The sequence below is a fragment of the Anguilla rostrata genome, chromosome 14, assembly GCF_018555375.3.
Source record: "Anguilla rostrata isolate EN2019 chromosome 14, ASM1855537v3, whole genome shotgun sequence".
Taxonomy (NCBI): domain Eukaryota; kingdom Metazoa; phylum Chordata; class Actinopteri; order Anguilliformes; family Anguillidae; genus Anguilla; species Anguilla rostrata.
In genome coordinates, this window is record NC_057946.1 from 3,395,567 (window position 1) to 3,420,522 (window position 24,956).

The 24,956-nt window shown below is 43.6% G+C and overlaps 2 protein-coding genes and 1 long non-coding RNA gene across 3 annotated transcripts; 2 read left to right on the forward strand and 1 right to left on the reverse strand.

The window, feature by feature from the left end:
- Positions 1-10: 10 nt before the first annotated feature.
- Positions 11-13,026, reverse strand: reep5 (receptor accessory protein 5). The gene is made up of 5 exons (XM_064309499.1): positions 12,783-13,026; positions 12,237-12,330; positions 3,124-3,262; positions 1,213-1,381; positions 11-447 (listed from the first exon to the last, which is right to left on the reverse strand). The coding sequence occupies exons 1-5, from the start codon at positions 12,898-12,900 to the stop codon at positions 398-400; spliced, it is 570 nt and encodes a 189-aa protein (XP_064165569.1). The 5' UTR covers positions 12,901-13,026; the 3' UTR covers positions 11-397.
- Positions 13,027-13,044: 18 nt separating this feature from the next.
- On the forward strand, positions 13,045-14,043 carry LOC135240164 (uncharacterized). Its single transcript, XR_010325603.1, has 2 exons — positions 13,045-13,134; positions 13,375-14,043. It is a non-coding gene; the product is annotated as an uncharacterized LOC135240164 (long non-coding RNA).
- Positions 14,044-15,812: 1,769 nt separating this feature from the next.
- On the forward strand, positions 15,813-24,842 carry dcp2 (decapping mRNA 2). Its single transcript, XM_064309540.1, has 11 exons — positions 15,813-16,140; positions 17,080-17,231; positions 18,552-18,679; positions 19,087-19,185; positions 19,595-19,747; positions 19,845-19,957; positions 20,602-20,709; positions 20,825-20,951; positions 21,454-21,561; positions 21,747-21,798; positions 22,134-24,842. The coding sequence occupies exons 1-11, from the start codon at positions 16,088-16,090 to the stop codon at positions 22,289-22,291; spliced, it is 1,251 nt and encodes a 416-aa protein (XP_064165610.1). The 5' UTR covers positions 15,813-16,087; the 3' UTR covers positions 22,292-24,842.
- The last annotated feature ends 114 nt before the right edge of the window (positions 24,843-24,956 follow it).

A 24,956-nucleotide genomic window follows, 5' to 3' on the forward strand; every position in this document is an offset into this window, starting at 1 on the left:
GACGGAGAAATAACGGCAGGTTTTCTTTTATTGGGAGTGTCAGCAGAGCAGGGTGAACACATCACAAAGGCCTCGTTTAGCCGGTAGCTACACCACGTAAAGGTTCGAAAGGTTTTCAAAAGTAAGGTGGAGGTTCAGCCATAGGCACACTCTCTCTCTCTCTCTCTCTCTCTTTCTCTCTTTCTTTGCTGCTTCTTCATCGTTACGGCATACCGCTATACTTTTACCGGGAAAAACAGTGAGCAAGACCTAAGAACTACCCCTCCGGTTAGTTCACAATATAAACAATTAAAATAAAATAAAAAAATTCCAAGGCAACATTAATTTATTCAGACGCGTGACACAGTCCTCTTCAGAGATAGAGCCGTTTCGATGGGGCTTCAACCCCGGGGTCCTCTTAGGTGCTCTTCTTTTCCTCAAAAATGATGTTTGCTGTTGCTTTTTTGGCTGCGAAACGGAACACAGATTGGATTTTAATCCTTTTAAGTGCAAGATAAACACATGATTAGAATGTTCTTAACTGAAGACTCTTATGCTGATGTAACAATCACTGCTGATAATTGAAAGCAATGGAGTTCTAGAACACTGACTTAGAATTTAGAAAAAACAAAACGTACTCTTCAAAGTGTTAAGGATGCATTAGACGTGATAATCCTATCTACTCTGTCTTTATCCGGATGGAATGCTGTATCCACTGGCTTTAATTTAATTTAGGTTATAATGCCCAAATTCAACTAATCGCCATCTTGCTTCAACTATTTTCAATTTCCTCCCAAAGAGGAAACCTCTGGGAACCCAGCTGAATTATGGCTCTTCAGGAGCCAGGTTTTCCAAGTCCATTATCAGGCAGGCCGTTCGATTGCAGTCTAATGGCCGGTGGAGGTGAAGCTAATGATTTCATAATCGTAAATAAAAGTTGATAAGATAATTTTTTATGAGGTCTTTTCTTTTTTAAATGAGGCTGTTAGATAATGCACCATATATAACCCTTTTGCGATGCGAGATCACAAATACGTGATTAGAATGTTCTTGGAATGATTGGAATAACTGAACATTCTAATGCTGATGTAACAATGCCTACTGGTAACTGACAGCAACAGAGTTCTAGAACACTGACTTTATAAAAAAAAAAAAAAAACATTCCACAAAAAAACCTGCTCTTCACAGGGTGCGCTAAGCACCGCTGGGCATATGTGTGTGTGCGATCCTTACCCTCCTCCCTGAACTTGTCACTGGCTTCCATGGCCTTGTCCTTCAGGTCCTTCGCCACGCGGTCGATGCGAGCCTGGTGCTTCAGGAAGATGGGGCGGATGATCCGGTTGTAGATCACGACGGAACCGTTTGACGGAGTCGGGGCCATGCACCACACCAGAAAAGCGCACTGAAAACCACGAGGGACACACGCCAGGACTTTGTCAAAGGCGCATTTGAAACGCTTCATCCTCTTTACACGATGGTATAAATTTGAAAACACACCTCAGAATGTTCAACTTTTAACTAGCCAAAAATACACAATAATTGCAAGAAGTTAAAACAATTTTTTAGCTCTGAATATTGGAGAGAAAAGATTTTGGGCCGACGTGCAAATGTAACCGCTCCTGCAAGCTGCAATATGGATGGGCGCTCTAAGCGAGGGCGGGGAAACCTGCAGAACTGGAGAACGGCCATTTGCTGACTGAGCTCCTCAGTGCTGGAGCAACTGGAGTCAGCCCACAATGAGGGCAAGCCTAATCCTGCCACAGATCACAGCTCAGCACTGCGAGCAAATGCAGCTTTCGCAGTCGCAAAATGCAAATGCAGCTGCAAAAGCAGGGCCCTGCTTCACGAAGCTGGTTTACCAAGTAACCAGAATCACCTGGAACCCTCCCGAACCTGGAACACGGGCTGGGGTGAAAAGAGCTGTTCCGGGTTTTACTCAGAACAGTTAGCCAGCTAACTCAGTAATCCGGCTAACTCAGTAATCCTGCTAACTCAGTAATCTGGCTAACTCAGTAATCCGGCTAACTCAGTAATCCTGCTAACTCAGTAATCCGGCTAACTCAGTAATCCGGCTAACTCAGTAATCCGGCTAACTCAGTAATCCTGCTAACTCAGTAATCCAGCTAACTCAGTAATCCTGCTAACTCAGTAATCCAGCTAACTCAGTAATCCAGCTAACTCAGTAATCCAGCTAACTCAGTAATCCAGCTTTGTGAAACAGGGCCCTGTACTGTGAGCAAAACTGCATTCATGTCCACACTTCAGCATATTTTTAATACTAAAAATGCCAATAACGTAACACAAAGTGTCTCAGTACAGTTTCAAATATATTGCATCATTTATGCACATGCTAATATAATTACTAGCATAATTTAAAATCAATCCCAGCTTTTCTATGATTGACATGACCAAATTGTGTTGTGCAATATAAACAGGCATATGTGCCTCAGAGTCAGAAATTTATTGGTGTTGATCTCAAGTGTAACAGATCAACACCCATAAATCTGCATCGTTTCAGTCCCAAAGACAAAAGCTGCAAATAGTTCGTCCCGGAATAAATTTTCACCATGTATTGACCAGCAGATGGCGATATTACAAGTATAAGTGTTTTTTTTTCTTTTTTTGGAGCACATGCATGAATTACTTGATGACTCAAAAGGCATAATTTTCAGCCATCTGTAGCCTGTAGCATTTTACATAACGCAACATTGTGCCAGAAATGCCTTTAAAAAATGCCAACGAGTCAGCATGCTGGTGCTCCCCTAGTTTAGACAAGGCCATACAGCAGGCCTTCAGCAGTTTTAACAAACAGACTAGGTTAACCGGAATATGACTCAGGTTTTTTTTTACATTACATTACATTACATTACATTACAGGCATTTGGCAGACACTCTTATCCAGAGCGACGTACAACAAAGTGTATAACCACAACCAGGAAGAAGTGTGTCGAAAACCCTAGAGAGAAGGGTTTTTAACCCGGATATAGCCCGGCTAGTTGGCTAGAAAGCTTTCGACTGGTCTGGACGCAAAACTGCTGTTGGAAGATGTTAAACGGCTCAAACTGCTCTCCGCTGTCCAGCCACAGAACACCCCACAACATGGCCACAGACACACACACACACACACACACACACACACGTTACCTTTATCATGTAGTAAAATGGGAACCAGGAGAGGAAGATGTCAGCGAAGAACTCGCCCACGCTGAACACCCCGAACACCACCCAGTAGGTCAGCCATTTTGTGTCATCGTCCTTGGTGGCACTCTCGATGGCTTTGATCCTGAAACAGGGCGACACATCGGACTCAGACTCCGGTACAATCCCAGAGGACAGCTGTACTGTACAGCATCAAGATCCATCCATTATCTTTACCCGCTTATCCTGGACAGGGTTGCAGGGGGCGCGACACACACTCATACCTATGGCCAATTTTATAGTCTCCAATTAGTCCAGCCTGCATGTCTTTGGACTGTGGGAGGAAACTGGAGTACCCGGAGGAAACCCACACGGACACGGGGGAGAACATGCAAACTCCACACGGAAAGGCACAGGCCGGATTCGAACCCAGGACCGTGCTACCCACTGCGCCACCGTGCCGCCCTCAAGATGAAATACAACAATCAAACACAAAAGAATCTCAAGACAAATATAGACACACACAGAAAACAAACCCCGTACCTCGTACAAACGCGCTTAGCGGGATTTGCTCATTATGATTTGTTTGGCAAACAAACGGCTGAGGGACAGAACAATAGAACATTTGTGCCTGTAAATCTTAATCTCTGGCATCCTGAAGTGCAGGCCTGAGGGTAGAGGGACAGACTCATATAGCGAGGGACGGAAGGTCGCTGTCTGAAAGGAAAGCCTGAGCGTTTGACAGGGCCTGCCTGTCTGTCTGTCTGTCTGTCACACAGCTCAGAAAAAGGCTGAGCCTTTCACAGGGCCTGCCTGCCTGTCTGTCTGTCTGTCTGTCTGTCTGTCTGTCACACAGCTCAGAAAAAGCCTGAGCCTTTCACAGGGCCTGTCTGTCTGTCTGTCTGTCACACAGCTCAGAAAAAGCCTGAGCCTTTCACAGGGCCTGTCTGTCTGTCTGTCTGTCTGTCACGCAGCTCAGAAAAACATGTCTATTTTAACCCAGTAAACTCGCTGCGCTGGTCAATGTTGCGGATGAGTACATTCCCGTGTCTGATTTGTATTAGCAATGACAGCTAATACACACATACACACACACACACACACGCACACAGTGGCAGTCTTATAGTATACAGTGCACTCCACCAAGTGCATTCGTGAGTCAGTTACAACAACTTGTTTATTAATTGGTTCGCCAAAAGCAAAGAAAATTATTATTCCTTCTGATTATTCCACGTCAGCTTCTGGAGACCTACAGTGTATGGAGGTCCCCATAAGTTCACCCCCTGGAACTTGTTCCACATTTTGTCCTGTCACACCTTAAAACATTAATGCACTGAAATACTTTTTCTTCTTCACAAGCACAACAAATTCAACACATTTACAATGCGAATATTTCTTTTATATTCAACATTTTCTTCAACTGAAAGAGTGACAAAGGTATTCACACCCCTGTCCCAGAATCAATAGGTAGACATTTGGCAGAAACTACAGCTCTTAAAGAGGGTCTTCTCGAGTACATCTATATGAGCTTCGGATGTTTACATTTTGGTATTTTAGGCCCATTCCCCCACGCCAAATTGATCCAGCTCTGCCAAGTCAGATGGAGAGCTTCAATGGGCAGCTGTTCTCAGGCCATTCCACAGATTCTGCAGTGGTATTTTAAGTCTGGTCTCTGGCTGGGCCGATCTAGAACCGGCCATGTTTGTTTTCTAAGCTGTTTCTTTGCTTCCTTTTCCACGCACTTTCCAGGTCACCATGTCCCATTGGCACACAAATCTTCGCCCCCAAAACACAGACATTTTGTGGCCTGAATCAGGTTCTCCTCTAAGGATTCGTCCATCTTGCTCCTTGATGGCAACAAGCTTCTCGGTCCCACTCGCAGATGAGCAACCATAGCAACGCACGCTGCTGCAGCCGCCAGGTGTGACGGCGGGGACGGTGTTACCCGAGCGATGAGGTGCGTTTGTTTTCGCACAAACACGGCGCTTTGCCTTCAGGCCAAAGAGCTTGGCTTTGCCCTCCTCACACCACAAAATGTTCTTCCAGGGCTCACCGTGTGTCACGTGACCTCTGGCAAACTCCAGACACGACGTAATGTTGGCCTGTCTCAGGAGTGGCTGCCGCCCGCCCAGCCACTCTCCCAGTGGCTGTGATGGGGTGGGCAGTGTAGTATAATGTGTAAGGAGTTTGTCTTTTAACCTAAAGGTCACAGGTTCGATTCCCTGCTAGGACACAGCCGTTGTACCCTTGAGCAAGGTACTTATCCTGCATTGCTTCAGTATATATATCCAGCTGTATAAATGGATGCTATGTAAATGCTATGTAAAATGTTGTGTAAGTCGCTCTGGATAAGAGCATCTGCTAAATGCCTGTAATGCAATGTAATGATGTGCCGAAGAGACTGTTGATCTCTGGACAGTTTCTCTCATTTCTGACAGGGTGGCAGCGTAGCATACTGAGTAAGGAACTGACCTAGAAACCAAAAGGTCAGAGGTTCAATTCCCAGGTGCTTAACCTGCATAATGTCATGCAATTTCAGGCAACGGGCTCTGCGCCTGTCAGCGTAGCTGGCCTCCTGGTCACTGCTTTGACTCTACTCTACTACTCTGCCTGATCTTCTTTACATTACATCACAGGCATTTAGCAGGCCGCTCTTATCCACAGCGACTTACACAACTTTTAATCATCGTGGTGTCTGGGGCGCGAGTAACGGTTAACGTTCAAAGTTTCACTGATTATATTTATAACCCTCGCTAGCTTGTTGCCTCCTAACAACTTCATCTTGAAGTTTCATGGGTCAGTTCCTCGATTTTCACGACAATCTGACTGAGTTTGCTCGCTCTCGAGAAAGCGGACTGGGGTACACCTAGTCCAATGGAAGTAAATCAATTCTGATTTGAGAGCTATTCTTGTAAAAAAAAACAAAAAAACGTAGGCCTACACACAATTTATTTATTAAGTTGTTCATTGCGGCAGTGTGTACCTTGATTGTCGTGAATTACTGCTCAGTCACGGATTGCATCAACAAAAAAAAAATGCAGACTGAGGTTGATTTGCCTTTGGGCTTCATTAGTCACACATAGGGTACATGTCGAAAGAACACAGGGAAATCCTCTAAGGCTTGTTGCCAAATGCAGTTAATTTAACTTGCAATGCTCAAGTTGTGGCACGCGCGGGTGGCATTTGGGCTAGCAAGTACCAAAAAAGTCGACATAAATTTGTCCGAGAAGTCAAAACGATTCGCCTGAGCAGGAAGTTGGGCTGTACACAGTAATTCTAAAAAGCACGACAGAGCGAGGTTCCTACATTACGACTGAACTGTCCAAATTAAGATATGACAGTTAGCATTATACAGTACTGAGCCATTTCCCTGTAGTTCCCTATGCCTGAAAATGGACATCACACCAAAATGCAATATATTTGGGCACAGCTCAAGTTCTTAGCAGAACACGGCAAAAAGGGGTTTAAAATAATCCACCGGTTTGAGGGTGCCCTGCGATGTACTGGCAAACTGTCCAGAGTGTACTCCTGCCTCTCGCCCAATGCGTGCTGGGAGAGGCTCCGGCACCCCCCACGACCCTGACCAGGAATAAGCGGGTACAGAGGGTCAGACAACGGGAAAATGAATACCATACACTGGCACAACACACAGACAGGGCGGTTAAATGAACACATATCCAGCGCCAAATCGTTCAAAGAAGTTGCTGAGGAACCAATGCATGCACGACCAACACCAACATGAAAATGGCCTTGTTTTTTACCCTGTTCAGCCTGTTTTGCAAAACACATGTGCCATTTGTATATTTCACTTTAATGAAAATCTTTTGCAAATGTGAGATTCTATTACATACTGTCGAACACAATTGCCTACTGTGCACCAGACCTGGATCAAATAGGCCTACGTATTTGTTTTGGATTTAAATACTTTCCTACGCTTTACTGATCTTGTCTGGTGTATTGAAACCAATGAAATGCTCTCAAAAATGCAAACCCTGCCTTCTGGTCATATTGGCAGGCTCAATTACACCAGGCAAGATCAATAGAACACAGAAAAGTATTTGAATCCAAAACAAATACATATTTGACCCAGGTCTGCTGTGCACACACTGATTACAGATATTCCTGCTATTTTAATAATATCAAAATAAAGCATACACAAAAGTGGGCTTCTTTCAGTTACACAAAAAACCCAGGGAGAGCATTGCAAATGTTTAATTCTGAACACTGCTAATTATTTAATTATGTGTTCTCTCTGTGGGCAGTTGAAACTGACAAAACAACTGAGAGTAACCTTTCCATTTCTTCCCTCTCAATTGCCATGGCAACCATGCTCTGTTCATTTGCACTCTAGCAGTAAACAGACAACAGTTGGTTGAGCTGAGGCAGAACTGACAGCTCGGTGCGCTGTTGGTAGCTCTGCGGCCATTTTCTCCTACAGTTGGGGGAGGCGGTGAAGGGTAGAGCTGAAGCCTCAGTAAAGCACTGTGGTAATTTGCTCTTCCTGTGTGTGTCTGTGCATGTTTGTGTGTGTGTCTGTGTGTGACTTTATCAGTCTGTGTGTGGGTGTGTGTGTGTGTTTGTGCATGTCTGTGTGTGATTGTGTCAGTCTGTGTGTGTGTATATCTGTGTGTGTGTATGCTTGTATGTGTATGTGTATATGTGTGTGTGTGTGTGTGTGTGTATGTGTATATGTATGTGTGTGTGCGTGTGTGTGTGTTTAGGTCTGTGTGTGTATATGTGCGTGTGTGTGTGTGTGTGTGTATGCTTGTGCGTGCGCGTGTGTGTATAGGTGTGTATATGTGTGTGTGTGTATCCTAGGTCGGTTTCATTGGTCAAACCACTTTAAAAATATTTAAAGTGCATGCCTTTTTATGCTAAAAGATCTGTCTGGGTTTCCCTTTTTATAGACAGGAAGATATCTAAAAAAACAATTGAGAAATTAATTGTTTCATTTTGTTTCATTAGTCTCATTCGATTAAACAAACAAAAAAGGAAAACCGCTGGAACACATAAAGTCTGTTTGACTCAAATACAATTGTGTGCACGTCTGTATTTGTTTTGGTGTATGATGCTTTCTTGGCCTGAGGGGCTTACTACTACAGCGTTAGCGAGCTAACTTAAGCTTTAACCCCGAGGTTTTCCATTTCACACAGGTGACTGACTGTTAATCAGGGTATATCACCATGGTAACTTATGCTCCACGGCTAACCTGGTCCACAGCAGGTTAACTGCTCATTCTAGAGCTCCTAAACCTTAAACCACTTGACACAGGATGTTTAAAATATTGCCCGAAGCAATCACAGCAAAGTTTATTCATAAACTCAAAAATGATGGGACTCAGGCCATTGTCCCATAATTAAGTGAAGTAGATATGGACGCGTAGGGCTCTAGTAGCTTGCATATGCACTGCATTGCCTCTTGAGAATCTATATCTTTTTATTATATGCAGTATCCTCGGGGAACGCAAGTTGTCACATTAGGAATGAACTGCAGGACATTTAGTGAGTGTAGGTTTATTTGTTAGTTGTGGTAATGTACATAAGGTATTAACTATAACACATTTACACCGTTTGCAATTTCAAACCCATGTCCCCGACTTTGCTGGTGGCAATGGCAATGTTACTTTATGACATTATGATTTTTTTAATGTTCTTCATTTTCCATCCATGTCAGTCTTTTTTCCCCTCGGGTGAAAAATGTGCTGCTCGAGTACACTCCGTGCTGTACTGCTATAGGCTCATTTTTGCATCACAGCGCCAGGGAACAGACGTGCACAGCGCCAGATTAACAAAGCCCTTGTTCACTGAGCAAGCTGATGACCACCTCTGTTAAGCCCGATTGCGGTAACTAGGCAGGAACTGCCGCCGTGGGCTATGCATGGCAAATTGTGGTCACTCACTCACTCACTCACTCACGGACGACCTGCGGGACGCATGCGCAGGTGGTGCTCCGTTTACTTGGACGCATGTGCAGGTGCATCTCCCAAAATCACCACTTCGAACGGCACAAGATTTTTAAGCACAGCTTTATCGCCCAACGTTACTTTAGCTAAACCTAAGATGTTAGCGTTTCGCCTACTTTGGTTAACCTACTTAGCGCGTACCACCGATACAGATGTATGGACACACGGAGGACAACAAGTAACGTTACAGAGGTGTGGACATGCCATAGCTAGCTAGCTACATAGTTAGCCACGTTTCACTCATGACACTTTGTACAGGTGCGCCGTGGGTCTGCGCGGTTTCGTGCTTGCTGTGAATCCAGCTAACGCAAAGGAACCCTGGATATGTTAAGCTTCCATTGCAGTATCCCCCCCAGGCCTCCCTAAACAAAAGAATCTTTTTTCTGACTAATATTGGGTGCATTTACATGCACGCTACTATTTCGGTCTTACTCCAATTATGGCGATACTCTGATTATTGCACAGTGTAGAGAACGTTTGTTCCTTTAGATCTAGAGCATAAAACCAGGTGCGTAGGTCAAATGTGATCAAACAAGTAGAAAATATGTGGAAAAACCCGCTCGCTGGCGTAAGACGAAACGTTTGCCGTTTGACTGCTATCTTGAGCATTATGGACTTTATGATAAGTTAAATTTCTGGGTTTCATTCCATCCACCCAAGCTCGAGCACAAAAGTTTGATTGATTATTTAGTGCCTGAGAAGAATATGCAGAGCCTGAATGGTGAGACAGCTGAACACCTCCAGCTCATGGTCACTGGCATTCATTAAGTCTAATCATTAATCTAATAATGCAGTTATAGGTCTTTGAATGGAGCAAAAACCAGAAACATTTCTGGCACTTCAGGACCAGGGCTGCTGACCATCCCACTACATTGACACGAATATGGACTGACAGGCTAAATTATATTGGGACAGAGCACCTGTCGCTAAATTGCAGTGACTTATGGGCTAAGAAGCTGTCTTGAATGCAACATTTATGAATGCTGACACTTGTTAATGAAACAAAAGCAGCTGTGCCACACGGCCATAGAAAGTAAAGGAAGTGCTGAATTATTTAGCCCGGACACAGCACTTAAAAGCGGACATTTTGTTTGACACAGCGCAGCAGTATGGATCCGTCAGGAGCCTTTCTAAAATGAGACCGTAAGTAAAAGTGCCAGAGATCGGTGGCGCGAGACACGTGGAGTCAACCGCGTGGAGAAGCCGTGGCAACTGCTGACACGAATGAGTCACTCGAGTTCCTGTGGTTTTGAATGGTTGCGAAAACGCACTTTTATCTCACATCAAGCAGACTCACTCGAAAGAAAAAGCTTCAAAACGAGGGGCCACACCGGGACACATTTGAAAAAACAAAAAACAAAAAAACGTTCATACGCATTTTAAACTTAAAAGTTCCGAAGAACAATCCTAGCACAGCTCGGCAAAGCCATTGTGGTTTAAGAAATTTATTTTACAGATACACATGGCATTGGGGAAAAGGTCTAGGCCTGTAAACAGGCTTCAGTAAATCACCCCTTATAACAACACGTTCCCCTAGAAACTGAGTCGTTCTGATTGACAGGTGGAACTTACCATCAGGTCCCTTGGTAGAGACACACAAAAAATAAATAACACCATTTTCCCACATATGAAAATATTGTACTTTATTGATGATAGAATGGAATCAAAATAACAGGTTTTTATTAACAAATCATTATTTTCTTTCCCTAAAAAGTATGTTTCAAAATTGCTGGCACCCCTGTGATTATTATGTGGCTCGGCCTCCTCCGGCAAGAATGACAGCACAGAGCATTTTCCTATACTTAATAAGATTGGAGGTTGCGTATTTGGAGGAACCATTTCTCCATACATTTCATGATCCTTGTTAGTAGACTACTTAAGGGCTGCCCTCTTCAATTCAGGCCACATGTTTTCGGTCCGCGAGTCAAGAGTGCAAACATTTCTGCATTTAAATGTTCAGAACAATGAAAGGAGTGTGTGACATCACTAGCAGGTAACGCATCGCGCACAATAGTATCCAAAACTGAGCGGCACATTTAAATTAACGGTAAATCACTGAACCTAAACTCATTAGCAAGGTAGTGCAATGCCCAGACGCAAACGTAGCCTAAACTAATAGCCAAGTTGCATATCAGGAAAAACCGGAGAAGCACCGCGCTCTTTGTTGACACTGATTAACAGTGTAGGAATTCCGGTATCACAATTAACGCACCTGATAAATACATTCCCAGGTAGCCCAAAAATTATTAACCTATCCTTCACCTATTTTAAGATGCTGCTTCACTAAATTGCGCTGCACATGAATCCATTTGCGAGATTTACAAATGTAGGCCTACGCAGCGGTCCTTCAATTCTTCGAATCTATGGGGTTTCAACCTTTTTTGATCCAGGGACCACCCAAAGCTCAAAGGCATCCAGAGGACCCCATCATAAATTTTGAAAGGCTTATATTTTTAAAAATGGTTTATATTTGGATATATTTCCCCAAATCTATGTACAGACATTGTGTATCAAGACTGGTCAGGGACCCCCAGTACCTTCGCGGACCCACTGTTGAAAACCCAGGCTCGAATCCAATTCACGGCACTTTATAACATCGTTTCTCGCTCAGTATTTAGTTTGACGCCACGATATTTTAAGTTTAAAATGTGACGGTAATAATACTCTGGATATATATCTCTCCAATCTATCCCAAATACATGTGATATAATGCATTGTCTGTCTGAATAGGCTACATCACTCGCGTCTCATATAATTTTGGCTGGAATGATTACTTCATAACTGTATGTTCAATTCTGCGTGCACATGAATCCTGGTATTAGACGGTAGCCTACTAAAAAAAAACTGACATGCGCACATACGTAGCACACAATAATTTGTTGCAGCATGAACAACACCCTCCATAAACAAAGCAGAAACCCGAGAGATTTCAAGAGCACACATTATTCTGTGTGTACAATGGGTGTTTCCCCGTCGAAGCAGAACCGAATAGTCTACTCTTCCCACTTTCAAGCGCGAGTGGACGAAGAAAGGGAGACTTCCCGAATGCTCGCGGTTATAATTACTGGCCGTAGAGCAGGGTTGCAGTGATCGTTTTACAGCGCTTGAACATGTTAAATGTAAAAATAAATTATGCATTTCGGGGAGGAGAACTCACGAGATGTATGCAGGGTAGCCGAATGCTATGAGGTTACACAGAAGAGAAGCCCCGTAGCCAATGACGAGGTAAATCGCAACAAAGGCGATGATAGCTGAAAAACACAAGAGAAGCACTTTAGGTACCTTTGAATGCTAGCTACGCTAAAAAAAAAAAAAAACATTTCATATGACCTGCCAACGGCACAACCTTGAGTTTAGAACAGAACAGTGTGGAAATTCGCCTATTACTTCGTATCTTTCGTTAAAAAAAAATCTGGTCACAAGGCAGTCAACTGATGGCGCACATGCACTTTACATTTTAAGGTACGCAATTAATCTTAATCAAGATCAGAATTTACACAAAGGCATCAGGAAAATTTTATTTAAAAAATACACCGCCTGGTGACTGTCTACTGAACAGAAACGTAAAGACTTCCCAGTTAAATAAAGGACGAGAACCGATGTATGTGAGCTACTGTTGTCTTTCACAGTGGATTTCTCTTGCTAATGAAAAGAAGCCCCATTGCCTTTCCCTGCATGATGTGTAACTGTGGTTTTGACTTACCGACTGCAATGTACGTCCTATTTACTCCAGTTTTAGCCTCGATCTTCGCTAACAAATCCGTCATAAGATTTTTCTCATGAAGGAACTTGTCGAACCGTTCTTTTAGTCCGTGTGCCATGATTTCTATTCCTGTAAGTTAGATCTCGCTATTATGCTATTCAACTGAACTGCGACACCCATTAACGGCAATACAAGCTTTTGCTGTACAGCTTTTTTTACAGCACACCAGTGACCGCACCGTCAGAGGCAGGCTAACCGAGACGTCACAACGAATTTCTGCAGCCACACCCTTGTGCAGTGGCTGTATGGCAGTGCCAAATCTAACGTACCACTGTAACCCTGCTTGTTCTAGGTTTGTTTTCTTACAGTTTGTTGTTTTAAATAACATAAAAAGCAAAAGTAAAATGCAATTGTATGGTGAAAGCGACACGAAACCATTCTGTGTTGCTCAAATTATATTTTTACAGTTCTATCCGTTCGCATTTTAAAGTGTAGGGATTTTACATTTGTTTTCACAAAACAAACAGCATAGTATTTTAACGGAACTGAAAGCTAACGGAAACAGATCCATTCGCTGTCAGTCTTCCCACAGGCCTGCTTGGGAGTTGCCACTGTCTTCAGCGATGTCACAGTGTTCTGAGAAATAAAAGATAAACCCAACATTGTTCCCTTCTGTTTTGGAAAGTTTTCATGAAAGACCAGTAGCGGCGTCGCTTTTTATTGCTTTCTTAGTTCATGGTGCTATTTAGATATGATAGCCCATCAAGCATTCATTTTGGACAGAGGCGGTGTGCAAATGGGTTCTCAAATTAAAAAAAAAAACTTCTGTTGAACTTGATGATGTGTAGGTCTATGTGATTGGGTGTGGGAGTGTCTGTAATTAGGCAAAAAAAACCATCAACCTTTCATTTCAAGTTTATTGTACTGAATGCTATTTGCGAGTGAAGGGCTATAATTTCCGGCTGATCCATGTGTACTGGTACTGTGATCATAACAGCTTGAAAAATTAAATGTAGGCTACATGCCTGATTCATTTGCTAATTGAGAGTTTGTGAAAAATAGAATCAATGCAGTTTTAACACTATTTGGCCACACACGATTACAGTGTAAAAATAATAATGAAAAACTATTAAACACAATACACTGAAATATGAATTACTGAAGGGTAACCAATGTGCGTAATGATCCATAATATGTAAGAGGAATGAGGGTGATAGGAGAAATGGTTAGCCTATAATAAAACCTGCTCGCTATAATTAAACTGACTTCGTGGGTGAACTTCTGCTATTGGCTGATCACAACTTCATTTTCAGTAAGGCCTGGAACCCTAGCAAACAATGCATTACTGAATATAACTGTATGCGATGAATGTTGGGCTAATGTTTTGGGGGCAGAGACGAACTGCACAGATCTTTGGTAAAAAATCTAGTCCTTATGGAGCTTAGGTTTTGTAAAAGTTAAAGGCCTGCGTCGCCAAAACAGATCGCAGAGGTATGCGCAATCTTCCTCTCTCTCTGCCTGCCATGACTACGCACGCATGCGAGGCGGGGATTCTGTGCAACAACAGGACAAGGAATTCCAAATGACGAACGCGACAGTTCTTTGAATGCCGCGGAACATTCACTAAATTAATATCTTTAACTGCGCTCAGAACTTATTCGCAAGACGAATGAGGGAAAAACCGCAAAGTGCGTAGCTAGGGATTTATGCCGTCTTCAACAACTTCCTCTTTCACAACCAGACTTGTTGGTAATGGCTACATTTGGTGCAATGTCATTGGTACACGCTTGATGACGTTTGTTTTACATGCCAGAACACTCGTTTTTTGTGTTCGACCTGCAGAACTAATGGTTCGACTGTACAACTAAATCAGAATTTATACAGTTTGGTGGATTCGATTTTGTTCACGAATTGAGCGGTAAATGAAGCTCCGTGAAACAAGCAACAATAAGCCACTATATGTCTTCAGTCTTGGCCTTCTGGGTTGAATGTCCTACCATTACCTGCCAAAATAAAAGCATGCTCCGGCTATAGTTCTAGACATTACACAACAACCAAATTACTGAGTTTGAGCAATTAAATGAAGCGAGTTAACACTCCTCTACAAATAAAAAAAATTGGAAAATGACTTTATATTCCTTGGCAGTGATACTACCATACAGACCAATCATCAGACCCCCTGGATCCACCACCATGCTTAATGATTGGCAGCAGACATTGTGGGTTGAACGTTTCCTTTGTCTTTCTCCAAACATTATAAAGATTAAGATTAACAAGGCACTGCATTGAAAGTGCAGAAGGACAGAAGTGGAAAAAAGTCCAATTTTATGCAGAAGGAAAAATTATACTAGTTGTCCTTTCCAGCTTTTTTTCTCATATGTGTCTTTTCCTATGAACAAGTAAACACTAAGCATCTGTAAAGAATGGCAAAGGAGACTATCATACAACTATCCACAAAATTTAAATTTAAATCTTGCCTTTCACTCAATTTCAGTTTATCTGTTTTTGACTTTCATTTTTTAAGCCTACATCACTACAATTTAATTGTTGCAGTATGTAGTGATGCATATGGAAATGCTGCCCCGCCAAGGCGTAACCTTCCATCCCAATACAATTGCTGGTAATATAATGTCGCCTTTTATGTGTAGGCCTAGTTCACATTGCTTAGAAAGAAAAAGATTTACTACTCGGCACTGTAAAAATGTCTGCTGAATGTCTATGGTTCTACTGGGTTCTACGCACCGAAAACAGCATATGGCAACATTGCCGTCAAACACTACTTGTGCTTAATTAGTGACATTTGATGTAAATTACTGAGGAGGGGGAATGCAATAATTTCCCGACAAGAAGGCACCATCGACCTCTTCCTGAGGAATGACTGAATTTCAGGTGAGAAAGCTGCCCTGCTCAGACTAGTGTTCTTACTGAGAAGAAACAACTAAGAAATAACCTACTGAAATAAGTCATAACTTTTATTGTGAAATGTATCCCTCTAGTGGTTTCCTGGAAGTAGTTTTCTTATTGTGGTTAGCTTCACGCTCCTACAGTTAGCTTGCAGCAGCAGGTCACTGCTGAAAAAAGTTGCGTTTTGTTAGCTATGAGATTACTCTCATCGGTATGATTGCGCGGTGGTGTGTATTAGCCCTGCCTACACTCTCGGAGTTCAACTAGTGCAGTCAGCAGAATCTTCAAATGCATTTCTTTTTTCTAACTATTCATGGGACGTTTGAAAAATCGGTTATAGCACGCTAGTTTGTTTTTCCCTCTCAATAGTTTCGCGAATTCGGGATGTTCTCATCCTCATCATGGAGACAAAACGAGGGGAGATTCCCACCGGTGTATTGGACGACCTCTGCAGGTATTGGACTGGCTGTCTTACTAAACTAGACATGTAGTTAATAACTGGCTAATGCACTCCGGGTAAACAAAGCAACAAGCAGTGGCTAATGTTAGCTTTGTTAGATGTTGTTAAACTGGCCAGCTAAGTGATTCGCTGGCAAGCTAGCTAACAAACATTGCTAGGCTACTAGCAGCTATATAACGAACGTTAGCCAGCTATATTCAAAACACTGTTAGCCAGTTTGCTACTTGAGTAGTTTGGTAACTTGGCTAACTGTCCAGAGATCCAACTTGATAGCAATTAATTTGGAAAAGGCTGTATTTCACAGGATTTTACTTACGATAATACATTCAGACCCAGTGTTTTCTAATTGCTAGGCGCGCAATATATGATTTGATAGCTAACGATTGTACAAACAGGGTATGATTTGTCTTTGTAACAAGCTAGCTAGTAGCCAGCTAAGTGAAAGGGAACTGTTGTTGAATGAGATTGCTGTTAATGTAAGTCTGATTTAAAAGGTTGCGGTTATATATCGCATTCGTATCATGATGTGTAAGGTATAACGATTGTAAGAAGTACCTAGTCTAATACATTTTTAACAAGCGTAGAATATTTCAGTTCTTTTCAAATTGTATTAAGTTCTCCACGACGTCTTTAATTGTATTTCCTTTTTCCACGCTACTGTGCTAACTCTTCTCTGTCAGACAATTACCACTGAGAGCTCGTTTTTCCAGTTGCTTCAGACTATGTTAATGGCGTCAATTAAATTTACACATGACATCGAATTGCGACGCATTTGATAGCTAATATCGTGTATTTTTGGTGTAATTGAAACCGTCATTACAGACGGTTCTCCGCATATCCACGGCAAGAGATGGACCTATGTTTGGCAAATGAGAGTGCTTGCTGACCCAAGTCAAAACAACGTTATTTAGACTTTCTTTTCCTCCTCCTTAGCCGATTCATTCTCCACATTCCCAGTGAAGAGAGGGACAATGCCATCAGAGTTTGCTTCCAGATTGAACTTGCCCACTGGTTTTACCTGGACTTCAGTATGGAAAATTCACCAGGATTACCTCAGTGTGGGATAAGAGATTTTGCCAAAGCTGATATCCTTTTTATGCTCGACGCAATGCAGTGCATGCATGGCTTGTGATCAAGATCTAGTTGCGGTACGCACGTCGACTTTTTATGTTTCTTTTCAGGAGAAAATTAAACCGAAAGTGATGCGCCAGGAAATAAAGGAATCGATACTGTCAGGCAGTTTTAATATTTTCATGGTGGCAGTTCAGATATGCAGATCTCGGCATGGTAATGTGTGAGCAGGCAAAATAACTTGCAAATGGGTGACCTGCGGTTCAGGAAGTAGTAAGAGAATGTTTAGTGAAAGGGAAGTGCTTGTGACTGGTATATTTGTATCAGTATTCTGAAACAAGTCTGAGTTGCTGCCGGTAGCAGTGATTGAATCTGCACTGCTACTGAATAGCATGTCGATCCACTTCCGGTTTTTCATACAAGAAAGTGCACGTTCTCATGGTTTCCTTACCTGCGTCTAGTGCAGGGGTGCACAACTCCAGTCCTGGAGGGCCGATCTGCGTTCTGGTTATTATTACAACTGATTACCATAGATACAGTTTTCTGACGGCTCTACAAACTACACTGCTTCACTCCTGTACTTGAGCATAGCACAAATCTCCTGGATACACTTGCAGCCTGCGGCTGTAGCTGGTGCTTACAGGCATGTCAGATCAAGATATGATTGGGCTAATTAAATAAATGTTGGCAAATGTTCACACAAAATCCTGAAATGGATTGGCCTTTGTTGTGCACCCCTGGTCTAGTGAAATCTGGAAAGCTGCTCTGTATCAGGAATGCAGCATCCATCCACACTGGTGGCTAGCGGAGGAAGGTGTGGAGTTGGGAATAGGGAGGACCCGTTGGGTGGCATAGATGATTCTGATTGGTCAGACAGCCTTTCCAGGAAGGTGTTGCACGCGTCCAGATGGGGGACAGCATTAGGGCCTGCGTCCGAGGTCTTCACGGTTCTAAAAAGATATGCCCAACTCAGATTGTACCCACAGATTTTGTACCCGAGATCCAACATGCAAAAATTCGTTTTTAAACGATGTGATACCAGAATCCTAACAGACTCACTGACCACAGACCCACATGATTACCTGACGTGTTCCTGCACAGATTCCCTCAGGTCTAGAACCGGTCTGGCCCAAGTGAGAGAAGCAGCCTGCACAGAAATGATTTAACAATTAACTTGAGTAGGCCTCACATAAAGGAATAGCCTACTATGCAGGATTTTTTTTAAAGCCTTGTGTTTACAATCGAAGACATCTCCTCCTGCCTCAGACCTGCTGTCCCTTCCCTCACCTGCATGCATTTCCAGTAGAGATCATAAGGTCCTTAACACGAGCCACTGTTCAATCATTGTCCTTTTCTGTTGCCGCATGGAGAGGATGTTCAGAAGGTTCTTGAGCAATGGAAAGAATACAAAATGGGTGTCCCCACATATGGTGCAATTATTCTTGATGAAACTCTTGACAATGTGAGTAGACAACCTGCTTTTTAAAACTTTTTTATTTAATTATTTTTATACCTGAATAACTATATATTTATTTGCTCCTTTGTTTTATTTTTTAATGCTTACTTTGATTGTTTATATTTGTTCTACTGTATGTATTTTGGGCTATGCCGGTTGTATGAATGGTGCATTATAAATGTAGTATTTTTGGTTGTTATACGTAAATATTATAAATCAAGTATTTTCAGATGTATTTGACCCAGGTCTGGCATTCAGTGGTTAAGGTCTCTGCAGTCAGTTCCAGAGTGCCAGTATTGTTTATTGCGTGTTTATGATTTATAATGGGGACACCGCACTAGCTGCTGCAGTAGCAAACCGTTAGTCTTTATGTTTAATCTGACCTGTGGTGCTGCCTGACCCCCCCTCCCCAGGCGCTGCTGGTGCAGGGGTACCTGGCCAAGTCCGGCTGGGGCTTCCCCAAGGGGAAGGTGAACGAGGACGAGGCCCCCCACGACTGCGCCGTGCGGGAGGTGAGCCCCCCCCACACCCCCCCCGCCAAACACGCTCCACCCCCCTCCCACTGGGGTGTGATTCCGCTTCATTTGAAATGTTAAATGTGTGGGGGGATGTGTGCAAAAATACGACTACAGTTTGTAGGGAGATTTAGGAGAAGGAGAGGGAGAGAGAAAAAGAGAAGGGGGGGGGAATGAGAGAAGGGGACAGAGAGAGTGTGTGAGAGAGAGTCCCTCCTTGAGTAACACATTGGCTCTACTGATTGGCTCAAGGGTTTATGACTGACAGACTCCATTTTGTCTTTTCTTTCTCATTTCCTTCTGTCTGCAGAACAGTTATTCTGTACAAGTGTTCTGACTTACAGCGCATTAAAAACTTACCGAGGTCCTTTTTGATTTTTTTTTTTTCTTGTTTTCTTTCTCGTAGGTCCTGGAAGAGACGGGTTTCGATATCCGGGACCGCATCTGCAAAGACACGTACATCGAGCAGAAAATCACCGATCAGCTGGCCCGCTTGTACATAATCCCCGGAGTTCCGCGGGACACCAAGTTCAACCCCAAAACGAGAAAGGAAATCAGGGTATTCCCCTCGGCCCTTCTGCTCCGGATCGTGTTCCTCAGCGTCGTGGAGTCGAACCGACCGTTTCTCTAATCCTGCTTCTCGCTCCGCGTTGCAGAACATCGAGTGGTTCCCCGTGGAGAAGCTCCCGTGTCACAGGAACGACCTGACGCCCAAGTCGAAGCTGGGGCTGGCGCCCAACAAGTTCTTCATGGCGATTCCGTTCATGAGGTTTGTACCCTTAAACAAAGCTTCGGTGTCGTTCAGAGTTTTCTTTTATTTTTATTTCACCTTAAATACATTTGTTACATTTGTTATGAACTGATTTTTGAACACTGGTGTATTTAAAGACATTGAAAGATACTCAAAACAATAATATTTGGAGTTAATATTTCTTGTTAGAGATTAAAAGTGATGTGGTAATGCATTTGGAAACCAGCCCAGTATTGTCTGCCTTTCAAGTTCCCAAGTCAAATTCATCACATTTGAATTAAAGTTTGGTGACACTCGACGGTATCACACTGGCCAGCAGGTACATTGGCAATGCACATACAATCGTTCTATTGTGGAAAACTCTTACATTTATATAATGCAGAGCCCGTGTAGTAGCCTAGCATTCTGGATAACCTCGACGCATGGCTAGGCTAAGTTAAGCAACGGCAACCTGAATGAATGTATATTAGTACCTGGTGCCGAATATAAAATTTTATGTCAGTCAAAGCGTAATTGCCGCTTCGAACCTTAATTTGAATTAGGAGTACGTGTGTTATACGTGTCACATTGTTTACGGGGTGAAACGGTCTCCTGTGTGCTGGACTCAGCGGCGGGCGGTTTGTTGTGAACGCCTCGGTGACGTTTCGCGTTTCCGCCGGCAGGCCGCTCCGGGAGTGGATCGCCAAGCGCAAGGGAGAGTCGTCGGAGAGCGACGAGGACGCCGCGTCCAATGGGAGCACTCCGTGCAAGCCGCTGATGGACAAGATCCGGTGAGGCATTCAGCGGGAAGGAGTCGCCCCCCCCCCCCCCGCAGGCGTCTTGGGTCCCGCGGCGTCTTCCGTACCGCTGCGTCGCGTCCTCATCTTCCCGTGTTTTTTTTTGCAGGCCCAGAGCCCGGCGGAACCAGGTGCTGGCCGAGTCCACTCCAGGGGACGCCTGGCCGAAACAGAAACAGCAGAAGCCGATCGGCCAGTCCGGCCAGTACGACCTCGCGGACGTCCTGAAAGTGAAGGTAAGGACCCTGCGGCTTGTGTCCTTATAGCTGCCAGGACTGAGTGGGGCGGCATTCAGAAGCTGTGCTTAGGCTGATTTCTACATAGAGTGACGCGATTGGTTTTTAAACCCTTAATAAGTATTATTCCTGTGAATGATGCATAAAAGTGATCTTCACGGCTACCTTTCTAGCTACGCAAACCCTGCTATGTTATCCCGTCGTACTTGTGCTTACTGTGTAAATGAGCAAAGTTATGTTTTCTGTTCCCTTGAGAAAATGTCTATCCAGTTCAAGTCAATTTAATTTGTATGGATGTTTTCACAGAGACAGTGTCACTAAGATGTTTCACAAAAACAGGAAATAGGACAAATTAGGCAGGACTGAGCCTGAACCTACCCCACCCCCGTTAGCAGACATTTAACGGAGAATCGATTGGAGCAAACTGACAGGGGTTTGGTCTAGCTCGAAAATGGAGTGATAAACGGGCGTGGCTGAGTGACGTGCTCTGTGTCGTGTGCAGAATCACAGCTTGAAGGGGAACGGGAAGAAGCACCAGGACCCCCCCAGCCTGAAAAAGAGGACAAACGGGGTGCCGAACGCCCAGCTGGGGAAGCTCCATCTGGGAGCGGTGAGTGAAAACCTACAGGACGGTAGATCTGAGGAACAGGTTTGGGAACCCCTGCTTTAGCCGAATCGCTTTGTACAATTGATTTAAAAGCCATTTATCTGAGGTGTTTCTTTCTCATCCTTTGGCACTTTTAACTGTTAATTGTGGCAGTCTGTCATTTTACCGTCGTGTTCCTGTTCCTTCAGAAAGACGACAAGAGACTTCAGCCTCGCCGGCTTCAGGACAACTTTGAAACGGGTGAGTTCGCGACCGAGATGGACAGACGTCACTGGTGGGTGTTGAATATCAGAATGGTCTGAGTGGTCAAGATTACGAAGGGGTCCGGTTTCCATTGGAATGACCCAATTAAGGCCTTGAGAACCGGGTGTGTGGCGTCTTTACCCAAACATTGCCTTCAAATAGCTGTGCACGCATAAAGACACCAACATCCAGCATGCACTTGGGCCTTCCGGGACTGGAGGTTGACACCCCTCCCGTTGATGAATCCGAGTCTGATTGTGATTGGGAATTGGCGATTGGGTGACTTGGGGACGAAAGGCGGGAAACTAACGGCGGATATTTGACCTCCGCAGACGCGGCGTGCGACATGAGCAGCTCCAACGACGAGCTGCCCGCCCGGCAGACGGACTGCAACGGCGACTGCAACGGCGACTCGCTCACCTCCAGGTCGTTCCTCAGCTTCAAGTTCGACCGGGAGGCCATCATGAGGTCCTGCTTTGACTCGTGTTAAACGCCATCCATGGATCTGCAGGGAAAGAAGCTCAAGGCTTTTTTATTTCCTCTCTCCTCTGTCTGTCTCAGGAGTGGGGGGGGGGAGAATGTTGGGGTGTCTGAGGGGGCGGGGGCGGGACGGCGGGGCGGGGTGGGGTGGGCGGGGTGGTTATGGGGTCGGGTGGAGGCACCAGAAGCCTACGTTCGTGTGTTGAAGTTTACACGTTTGGAGAAAGGGAACGGCTGACCTGTCAGCTTTTGTAAGTTCACTGACTTGCCCGTCTTGCCTTTTATCGGCAGCTGGTCCGTTCGGAGAGTTTTAACTGAAAGCCGGGGACTACGGTGTCCTGATGGGTTCAGCTTCATCCTCTGGCAGTCCTTGCTTGCTGTGTGCTTCGTCTCTAGCTTATGGTAACAAAGTTGAGGAAGTGCTGACTTATTTGGATTTCTTTCTGTGACCTGTTTTTGTTGGACTTGGAGCGGCGACCCTCCCCAAGCACACTGTGTTTTTTCGGCAATAAGGCCTGGCGTCCTTCAAGTTGTCACTCAGAAGTTTGGAACGGGGCGCGGCAAGGTTGGATGGGTCAGGCAGAGGCCTGTGTTTCACGGGTAGCATGGTCAAATGAGGCATGAGGTCTTTTTTGTGTGTGTGTGTGTGTTAGATCCACACACACACGAAGGTGCTCCATGGTCTGGCCTGTGGAAGCTCTTATAGAGGTTTGGCGTTCTGGCTATCGTAGATATCTACACGCTTGTAGCACAGCGCTTTCAAAGAGTGACCAAGTTTTTTTTTCTTCTTTTTTTTTTCCCCCCCTCATTGCTTTGAAATATGTAAGACAGTCAGTGTCTGTTCGGATAAAGCAGAGTTTCTGCTGCTGTGTTCCATAGTCGTAACTTTTGATGAAACACCAAGAAAAGATAGCCCAGCACCTTGACTATATGACTGTACCCAAAACGCTGCCACGTTTGGGGATTCTTTGTAATGTACCGCAGAAAGAAAAGATTAGTATTGGTATTTGGGTCATATCTGTGGCTATAATAATTTGGTCTGTCCTTCAACGTAATATAATTGGCATTAAAAAACTAAAACAAGGGTAGTGTTCTCCAACCAAATTCCTAAAAAAAAAATCTTACAAGTTATCAAGTTTCAAAGTATTTTCGCTCTGAATCACATCGTGATTTTGAACTTGGTCTAAAACGGTATGGAAATGCAAATATGTTGTAAGTGAATGTATCGATGACGTACAAGAGTAAGGCCTTTTTAGAATATTTTAAATTGGGGGTGTGGGCTAAGAGCAGAAATGCCATATTTTCCATTTGGTTGAGTGTACATCCAAAAATTGCAACTCAAAGCTTGGAGAAGCGTAAATGTATTGAGTCACCACTAGGGGGCAGCAAAGTATTTTTTGTTATTGTTGACTTCCTATTGAACCTTTTTGCAAGCCAGTTACCACTCATTCGATGAGCTTTGCTGGGGGTGAGTGTTCATTAACCTCTGTGGTGACAGTTTCCTCGGCCTGCACTGCTACAGTCAGCAGTCAAAGAACGTCTGCATTCGGCAGAAACAAAATGGCTTCTATTTGCCGTCATTAAATGGAAATATGATTTTAGCTTGACCTTTTGTGCATAAAAATATTTATCTAAATGTGAACATGGCCTAGGTTGGAGGGAAAAAACCAGTCCTATGGAAATACCATGCTTCAGCACCATGCTTCATAACTTGATACTTGACTTCATTTGTCCTCTGTCAGCCAGAACAACACCGGTTGGTTTGTTAAGAATCATTAAGATGTTTCCCTCTCCGTTGGCTGTTCGTTGAACTTCACATGCACTTAAATTTTTTTTTTTAAACCTGCAATCTGTATGCCAGTAAATCAATTTTGTCTTGTATGGACGACTGTGAAATTACCTTGACCCTGCTGGATGGAGAAAGGTCCAATCATCAAAAATGGCGGTCACTTTAATGTCGACATTCAGGAGCTTGTTAAATACCATAAGCCGCCTTTTTATTAAAGCATACCAGGGAGAAAGGATTGTGACCTTTAACCGGAGTTTTAATGGTGGTATAATGCATAGTTTTTAAGAGTTGGAAGAGTAATAAGATATTCTAGATTTCTGGCCTTTGGTTGGAGAAGAATGATATTACACACTGATCGGCAAGCTTTTCAATTTCTCAGTTTATTATGTTAAATGTAACCATTGTTTATTAGTCCTGTCCAGTTATATCAGACTTTAATTATAAAAACGTCAGGATATATCTGGGTTTTTTTTTATTTATGTACATCTTATATTTTTGTATTAATGCAGTTGCTGAATTGCTTCTTTTTTCTTTCACGAAGAGAGGTGACAATTTGAATTATTATTATAATTGTTTTGCCCACATTGACCATGTACAAGTATTTCTTCTCTGGAAAAATGGCACTGATGTTTTGACATGCAGTAATACGGAAAAGCAGTCACATTTTACAAGCATTGTTTCTTTTCTTGTCTGCAGGAGACCTCTCCTTTCACTGCTGTTTAGACCTTTTTTTTGTTTTGCAATAAAACTGATTTCTAAAGAGATGGACAAACTTGATATTCTTGGTTCCAGTGAGGCCTTGTGTTATCGTTTCCTTTCTGATTAGACAGTTCCTGGTTGTTCAGTGAAACCTGCAATACCACTGATTCTCTGTATCTGGGATGCA